The sequence below is a fragment of the Mytilus edulis genome, chromosome 3 (genome assembly GCF_963676685.1).
Source record: "Mytilus edulis chromosome 3, xbMytEdul2.2, whole genome shotgun sequence".
Lineage (NCBI taxonomy): Eukaryota > Metazoa > Mollusca > Bivalvia > Mytilida > Mytilidae > Mytilus > Mytilus edulis.
In genome coordinates, this window is record NC_092346.1 from 79,789,100 (window position 1) to 79,799,025 (window position 9,926).

Here is a 9,926-nt window from a genome sequence, read left to right on the forward strand (position 1 = left end):
GGTGGCTCTCAATAATGACGACTTTAGTATGTACACTAAAGAGATTTATCCTGCCGAACTGACTTTTAATAAAGCTAATAATAACAAAGAATACTGTTCTTTTCTGGGACTTGATATCAATATCTTTAACGGGAAGCATTATACCAAAATTTATGATAAAGAGATGATTTTTTATTTCATATTGTTAATTATCTAAATTTTAGATGGTGATGTTCCCTTGTCACCTTCTTATGGTGTTTATATAACTCAACTTGTTCGATTTGCTCGTGTATATAACAACATATTTGATTTCAACGAAAGAAATATCTGTATTACTCCAGCGTTTTCGATATCACAAACTAGTCAAAACATTTATTAAATTTCATCATCGGTACAGGGACATCATTCGTAAATATAAATCAAAATGCAGAAATCTTATACGTCCAGGTATATCATATCCAATATTTTATGGTATTATTCTATACAAAGCACAAAAATGTCGGTATTCACCTCAAAAGCTAACCTTTAAACAGACTTATTCGGAAAGAATATAGTTACGATACTGTTGTCAGGTCATTAAGGACTGCATATTTTGGTATAGTTAATATTTATTCACTCATGACATGGTCTTTGCATAAAAAATAAACACATTCATTCTTAAACCAGTTGTTGGCATGATATAGTTTATGTTCTTGTCATATATTTTATGATTATATAATACTAAACACCCAACGAGAGGGATTGCATTTGATTTTCATATGATGAAGACGTAATCTTTCAATCAGTTTAAATGAAGTCTGGAGCTGGCATGTCAGTAATTTCTAGTAGTTCTTTGTTCATTTGTGAATCATTGTCATTTTGCTTGTTTTGTTTTATTTTTGTTTTTTTTTAAATTTTAGCTCATTTATATGTTTCGGAGTTTAGTGTGACGTCCAATTTCACCGAACTAGTACACAATCTTATGTAGGGGCCAGCTGAAAACCACCTCTGAATACGGCATTTTCTCGCTGCCTTGAAGACTCATTGGTTGACTTCGGCTGTTGTCTTCTTCTCCTTGACATAATCCCCATTTCCATTCTCAATTGATTATATTTTTTTTGGGGGGGGGGTCTTTTTGTACAAATGCAAACTATGAAAATTATATTAGTAATTGTTTCAACTTTTTGAATATTTTACTATGTAATGCAAATTGACATTGAATATCATTTAAAATTCTAAAAAAAAATAACTTCCCGATTTTTAAAATGGTAGAATATTCAAACGAACTTAAAATAAATGTAGGCAAGAATGAACGAAAAAGGGTAAGTAACAAACATACAGAACTCCATCCCAAACTTTAATCAAATGGCAAAATCAAAACTATATATATTGTAAAACGGTTTTGCTTCTTTGCTTTGTGAGTCATATTTTTATTATTTCACTTATTATGTTGCTGTAGTATTCATCAACGTAAAACAAGTTTCCGTTCTAACGACAGTATCTTGTCGTTATGGAAACCATAAAAGGACATATGAAATGAAAACGCACGTATCAGCATTTAATCATGATAAAATAATCTTTTAATTTACTCAGCAGTGTCAGAATTTAATTTTCCGAAATAACTGGCATCAGATCTCTCTATATATATATATATATACAAAGCATCTTACCTTCCCTTGCTCGATCTACTATCCATTCCAAAAAAGATTCTTCGTCTCTTAAATTCTCCTCCTGAGTAATAGAAAAGAGATATTTACCATTTGTATTGCACACAACAAGAATAAAATATTGCAAAATAAATATCAGCTTAGAATATAGATAATAGTTATCAAAGGTACCAGGATTATAATTTAGTACGCCAGACGCGCATTTCGTCTACATAAGACTCATCAGTGACGCTCATATCAAAATACTTATAAAGCCAAACAAGTACAAAGTTGAAAAGCATTGGGGATCCAAAAGTCCAAAAAGTTGTGCCAAATACGGCTAAGATAATCTATGTCTGGGATAAGAAAATCCTTAGTTTTTCGTAAAATTCAATGTTTTGTAAACAGGAAATTTATAAAAATGACCACATTATTGATATTCATGTCAACACCGAAATGTTGACTACTGGGCTGGTGATACCCTCGGGGACGAAACGTCCACTAGCAGTGGCATCGACCCAGTGGTGTAAATAGTTATCAAAGGTACCAGTATAAATGTCAGTAATGTCTAAATGAACAATATCAGCATGTTATATTTTATTCCTTGTTGGAAGAAGCATGTGCTAGGCACAAACTCCCTACGAGCACGATAAACAAGGTAGTCTTCATCGTGTATGCTGATATTTAATTTCTCGTACTAGTATTTATACACTTTTTGTTCATGATTTGTGACGCATTAACTGTCAATTTTAATCTGGTGATCACGATGGTCATGTTCAATTTACCCCCATCTACAAACAGCTATTCTTTCTATTGTCCAGTGATATGGGGGTTTAAATAAAACAGGTTACTTAAGGTAAACCATGACCTTTTTATTCAACCCTATAGGATTTACATTTAGTTTTTATAGCCTCTTTGTTATACCTTGTAAAGAAACTTATGTTATAAAACCCTTGAGAAAATAAAACAATTTTCAAAAATAATATTAAATATAGATTGAGTAACTAAATGAATAAAAGAAAGAAAATAGTTTTTGTAGCAAACGTTATCAAAGGATGACGCGTTTGTCCTTGATTTAAACGAAAGTGCTAACCAAAAGGAAGTCTATTGTAAAATATGAATCCGAGCAAATATTTGAGATAACCATGATATAAGAAGACTCGCAAATCGACCAGAGTGGTCTTTTTTTTTTTATCTTTTAAGCAATTATTTTTTTTCTATAACCACTCGCAATTCAATTATTATCAATAAAATGAGATTGTGAGTAGTCGTCTAGGATAGGGCAACACAACGACACATAACCAAGACACGCAAAGGTATCATCACATGTGTCTTCAACAGTAGACAAAAATAATTCACCTGTCCCTAATAAAGACAACAATAGTATACCGCTGTGTTGTCATAAATCGATTGAGACAAATCAAATCATGGTTACAAACTGAAAAAAGGGAAACACATCAACTATAAAAGGAAAACAACAAAGCAGCAGACACACTGAAGTGCACCAAATACAAACAACAAAGCAACAGACACACTGAAGTGCACCAAATACAAACAACAAAGGAACAGACACACTGAAGTGCACCAAATACAAACAACAAAGCAACAGACACACTGAAGTGCAACAAATACAAACAACAGAGCAACAGACACACTGAAGTGCACCAAATACAAACAACAAAGCAACAGACACACTGAAGTGCACCAAATACAAACAACAAAGCAACAGACACACTGAAGTGCAACAAATACAAACAACAAAGCAACAGACACACTGAAGTGCACCAAATACAAACAACAAAGCAACAGACACACTGAAGTGCACCAAATACAAACAACAAAGCAACAGACACACTGAAGTGCACCAAATACAAACAACAAAGCAACAGACACACTGAAGTGCACCAAATACAAACGACAATGCAAAACACAACGAAGCGAACTATAAGAGAACAACTGTCATTTTCCAGACTTGGTACAGGAAATTTAACGAAAAGATGGTAGGTTGAACCTGGTCCTGTGGCTAACCAGTACTCTCGCTTTTGAGACAACTCTCTATCCAAGTCACAATTTGTAAAAGTAGACTATTATAGCTCAAAATACGGTCTCTCACGCTCTCCTAAGTCCGGAACTTGATGTTCAGTGGTTGCCGTTTGCTGATGTGGAATAAGTGTTTCTTTTTTCTAGCTTTTATATAGTTCAGACCTTTGGTTTGCCTGTTTTAATGGTTTACACTAGTCGTTTAAGGGGCGATTTAAAGCTTACTGTTCAGTGTGAGCCAATGATCTGTGTTGAAGACCGTACTATGAACCATAATGGTCTACTTTTATAAGTTGTGACTTGTATGCAGATTTGTCTCATTGTGACTCGTACCACATTTTCTGATATCTATCTAATTTAAATCGACGTTGTGCAGATGTAAAACAAAACTTTCAAAGATCAACACCATATTTTCCATTTAATGAGAACATAAAGATATTACACAAGACAATCATAGACAATGTTAAATACACGAACACGAATATGCGCTGGGGTTAATCGTTTGTTCTTAAATGTCCCCTTTAATTTGTTCAGCTTAGATCTATAGCCAATGCCTAATAAATTATTGTGCATGAAAAAATAAAAAATTAGTATAAAAACAGTTTAGCTTCATAGGATCGGTATAATAAACATTAAGAAAACCAGGACAGGCATTGTTTCTTTTTTTCCATTTGACAATTACATATTTTATATATTATCCGTTACATCCAATACATGTACATGATGTGTGATACCTGAAGATGTCCTGGAATGTTTCTGATTTGCTTAACGTCCGTCTAGTCACATTTTTGTATATTCGAAACAGAACAATGCAAATGATAATAAAATGAATAGGTAAGCTCTACAGAGTGAGTCGAGCGAGATGAAGGATGGGAAATTTGAACTGCACTGGAAAATGAGTAAAGGGATATATATACTTACCCCCCCTCTCTCTCTCTCTCTCTCTTTATTATGAAAGGAAATTTAATGTGTACAAAAGCAAATATTGCACATGGCTATGTATTTATATGTTAAACACAGCCAAACTGACGTTGTTAATGGGGTTGTAAACCTCAATAAATCTTGGGCTTATTTTATGTTATTGACAGCGTTAGAATTAACAATTGTTGTGGTTGCCTTTAAGCTGCCCGTTCGTCAATTAAAACACAGTCGCTATGCCCAGAAGACGTTAAAAAGTGAATCAAGTAAACCGTAGTGTCAGATCTTCGACAAATAAGAATGCTGTGATATATTTCAAATAAATTAGATTGATACTTAGGTATAATGACCAATAGCTATAGAGGCGTTGGCTGCTTTGTACAAATACAAAGGTTCATTAAATCTATATCTCGAATATAGATAAAAGAAAATGTGGAGTATGAGTCAATGAAACAGCAACCCAACGAGGTTCTATGAATAGCAAATTGAGTTAAAATTACCACTCTGCCTCTGGTGACATTTATCTATTTAGAATTACAGCCTCAAACCTTACAACTATAAGTAAGAAATATAGGAGTTTTGCATACACAAATTTTGATCTATGATTGATTGAATGAGAATTATGTATATAATTCAGGTTTATACAAAAGACGATTTGCCCCTTTCCGTTCCCAATTGCATTATTTACATTCAATTAGTTTTAGCACGTGAAAACTATATATAAAATCTCTTTGTTTACGTTGAAGGCATCGCCATTCTGTTTGTTAACCACCTTCCTTCCCTGCACCACCGAAAGATGTTACAGTTATATATTATAAGCATGTCATATGGTTAATCTAGTGTATTTATATATATAAAGTCGCTTATAAATTACTTGACATTTTTCTTCTCTTTGGTGTGGAAGAAGGAAATTTTGGCTATGGTGTAAGGACAATAGCTGATAATTTATTAGGAGTCTTCAGCAGAAACCAACTAGAATCAATCAGTGACTCTTCTTTGTCCGTTACACAAATTCCAGATTTAAACTTTTCCTAAGGGAAGCTATGAATTTTTGTTTAAAAACTGGTGGACAGGGTTATCTCTCTTGCAAATTTAAAGGTTGTTGTAACAATTCGAATTGTAAATGCAAAAAGCAGAATGTATTGTGTAATTCAAGGTGTCATGGTTCACTCACCTGCTCCAACAAATGAGAGCATTGTATATTATTGTATAGTATTGTAAATAGAGTTATCAGTGTGTCTCATATTGATTCGTAATTAAAATGAAAATGATTTTTTATCAATTAATTTGAAAATTATTCTATGTAAAATATTGTACAAGTTATAAGTGAAATTAAGCCCTATTTTGTACAAATTATAATGTGTACAGGCACTTTTTGTAAAATTAAAATTTGTACAAAGTCAAAATACAAATTATAATTTGTACAATTTTTTACACAACATATATATATATATATATATATATATATATATATATATATATATATAAGAAAATTATTAAAAGATAATAACGGTTTCAATGCATCACTTTTTTACTAGTACTTTCACTGCTTCCGCAGATCTTCAGGTAATGTGACTTGTATATAAATAAAACAATTGATTGACGTTAACAATAGTATGACGTTAACAAATACAAGGGAGACTACTTATGTCATAATGTCATTTTAAGATTTTAAAATGTTATGTTAAAATTAGAATATCATTTATCATTTAATCCCGGGTTGAGAATGTTTATGAATAATTCTTCCTTCTTCCTCCGGAGAAAATCATTTTGACGATTGACCATATACAATGGAAATATTTTAAATCGTCCATTAGAACAACGATGGAAATGGTCGTTTGCCCTGATGAGTGTTAAATCTTCATGGTTGGTTTGCTGTCTATGTAACGTCATTCTAGTCCGCAGTTCATTTTTTGTCTCTCCAACATAGAATTCCTCACAATTTGAACATATGAGAGAATAGATGACGTTTGAACTTTTACAAGACATATTTTGCTTAACAGTAAAATGCTTTCCATTTTTGAAATAAATTGAACTTTCTTCTATTAAATTTGGACAAGTCATACATCGTTTATCGGTACATTTTTTTACAATTGGCACAGTTTCATTGAAGTCAAATTTCGAAGATGTTAAATATCGTTTCAGACTTTTTGACTGTCTTTTGCTGTTGATAATCTTCTTTTTCTGTAAAACTTTGTCCATTCTTTCACTTTTGTGTAAATTTGTTTCAATTTGTTTTACACAATTTTTAAACAAAATTTACACAAAAGTGAAAGAATGGACAAAGTTTTACAGAAAAAGAAGATTATCAACAGCAAAAGACAGTCAAAAAGTCTGAAACGATATTTAACATCTTCGAAATTTGACTTCAATGAAACTGTGCCAATTGTAAAAAGATGTACCGATAAACGATGTATGACTTGTCCAAATTTAATAGAAGAAAGTTCAATTTATTTCAAAAATGGAAAGCATTTTACTGTTAAGCAAAATATGTCTTGTAAAAGTTCAAACGTCATCTATTCTCTCATATGTTCAAATTGTGAGGAATTCTATGTTGGAGAGACAAAAAATGAACTGCGGACTAGAATGACGTTACATAGACAGCAAACCAACCATGAAGATTTAACACTCATCAGGGCAAACGACCATTTCCATCGTTGTTCTAATGGACGATTTAAAATATTTCCATTGTATATGGTCAATCGTCAAAATGATTTTCTCCGGAGGAAGAAGGAAGAATTATTCATAAACATTCTCAACCCGGGATTAAATGATAAATGATATTCTAATTTTAACATAACATTTTAAAATCTTAAAATGACATTATGACATAAGTAGTCTCCCTTGTATTTGTTAACGTCATACTATTGTTAACGTCAATCAATTGTTTTATTTATATACAAGTCACATTACCTGAAGATCTGCGGAAGCAGTGAAAGTACTAGTAAAAAAGTGATGCATTGAAACCGTTATTATCTTTTAATACTTATATGTTACCAGCATACGGACTTTACGTAACTTTTTCTTATATATATATATATATATATAATTTAAAAGTAAAAAACACAAAAAATCACATCATAAATCGAACATTGTTTCTGTTAGCGCTTTCACCGCATCTCCAGCGGTTCATCAGACAGAATTGTTATCGTTAATAGTAACGACTTGTGACGTTACGTTATAGTAACGACTTGTGACGTTACGTTATAGTAACGTCATGCGGTAGTTGTATATATCTTACGGAATTTTATGATGTGATTTTTTGTGTTTTTTACTTTTAAATTATATTTTCTGTACCAAGGACTTTTTATTTATCAAAATATATATATATATATATATATATATATATATATATATATATATATTTATTATTATTAATTTTTTTTTTCATTGTTATAATTGTTATCTCAGTTGAATGCTAAGGTTTTCATACTGTTAGATCATGTGGGTCATTTCACTCAAATCACAAATTTACGGGGTATTCCGTGGTCACTTACATCCTAACTTTAGCATAAGTCTCTTGCCAATATTTTCTGGCTAGAAAGCTCAGACAAAGGCTAATTGTTTCGAAGATCGGCTCTCTCTGGCTTTCTACTATATCTGTGGCTACTTATCTGAATCACAGTTCAGATGCTTATCAATCACATGCTTTGGAACCAGGAGAGCGGATATTGCATAATATAGTATTTCTGTAGTAGCTTTAAAATAGATTAGACACTGGGCACTAACCAGCCGATCTGACTACTTTAAAGTTATGTTTGCAAGCAAACCGCAGTTTGCCTACAACTACACTATTTCTATTTGTTTTTCAAAAAATTCGGTTAAAGTGACCATGCACGCTAAATTGCTGAGACAACCGTACGCCAAAAAAATATTGTATATAATTGTATAATTGTATAGTTAATATGTTATTGTAGCATTAAAGTTATATTCCTAGCTTGTCTTGTGTATAAATTGGTGGTGCAACGTAATGCAATCACCAGTTAATCTATCATAGATCAATATTTTTGTGTGCAGAACTTCAAGTTGCATAAAAAATTTCAGGGTTCACAGCAAACTGTGAACATTTATTGCACATTGATAAAATCATGCTGTAATTCTTATCTATGTCTCCAAAGTTTATAATTACAGGAATCCTTTGTAGACGAAACTCGCGTCTGGCGCAAATACAAAATTTCAATCCTGGTATCTATGATAAGTTTATTTACACTGGCGAATTAAAAGGATAAAAAAAACTGAAAGTTCCAGAAGAAAAAGTTTCATTGATTTTATATAGCTTGTTCGAGCTACATGTTGTACATAAGCTCAAAATGCCAATTTACCGAACGTGTTGACGGTTTAACTTAAAAGTATTTTTGGCTTTTTTAATTTTCAAATAAAAGATTCACATGTTACTTACGTCACATTTCGTTGTGGTGTCTTGTTATTTTAAAGTTTGCAGTAGGTTTTAAAGCACTGCCTTCTTTGTTATCAAAAAACTATCACACTAAATTACACTGATCAAAGAAATCAGAACTTACCCTAGAATAAGCTTGTGAAATGCACAGGAAACCTAGAAGCACAACTACTAATGTTAATTTCATTTTGATCTCTGGTGATCCCAAGAGAAATTTCTCTAGTTTTATACTTCAATGGAGATTTGTGTTGATTTTAAACTTGCAGTATTCGTTAAAAGCAAAATCACGATTTCATGTCATATTTAAAGGGACTAAAATAATGAATAGAGTTAGATATTGAACTAAAGATATCACATGATGTGATATTGACCTCGATCCTTTGATTGAGTTTGAGATACTTTTTGTACCGTGGTTTATATATTTTTTTTTTTTAACTTTATAATATATAAGGAGCTCACGTTTTTATTCTTGTCATTTAAATCTTTTTCATTTCAATTTTGAGAAACTTAAATCGTGAGAAAAATGCTATATTAATATTTCCGTCTAGGGTCGAAATCGATAGTATTTTTGTCAGGATGTCAGTCCCCCTAAAATTGAGAAATTAGAGTTAATTAAAAAAAAAACCGAACATGTCTGTAAGTAGTCCTCAAAGCATATTTTTGATTAGTTGGTGTTATTAAATCATTTTTATGTGTTGCGTTTTTTGAACTATATTAAACAATCCATATGTTGGAATATGTTTTCTGTTTATGTACAAAAACCATATTAAAAACTTACCAAGACATTTCAAAAAATATAATGGGTTTAGTTTGATTGATTTGAGATAATACTAGTTAGTGTATATATCAAACATCTCCTAAGCGAACTATAGGACAGTGTCTTGAAAGCGGAAATTTTTTTTTATAAATGAATGACAGCTAATTCATTCGAAAACATAACTCTCTACACAACATGCCAAGATTTTAAC

The 9,926-nt window shown here is 31.7% G+C and overlaps 1 protein-coding gene across 2 annotated transcripts in view; it reads right to left on the reverse strand.

The window, feature by feature from the left end:
* LOC139517566 (basic proline-rich protein-like) overlaps positions 1-9,236 on the reverse strand; it is a 29,364-nt gene extending 20,128 nt beyond the window's left edge. Inside the window, exons 1-2 of one of the 2 annotated variants that reach the window (XM_071308781.1) lie at positions 9,083-9,236; positions 1,629-1,689 (exon numbers count right to left, since the gene is read on the reverse strand). In XM_071308781.1, coding sequence (XP_071164882.1) covers positions 1,629-1,689; positions 9,083-9,145 — 124 coding nt within the window. In that variant the 5' untranslated portion in view covers positions 9,146-9,236. The remainder of the gene's footprint in view (positions 1-1,628; positions 1,690-9,082) is intronic. The other variant, XM_071308780.1, reaches the window with a different exon arrangement.
* Positions 9,237-9,926: the final 690 nt, after the last annotated feature.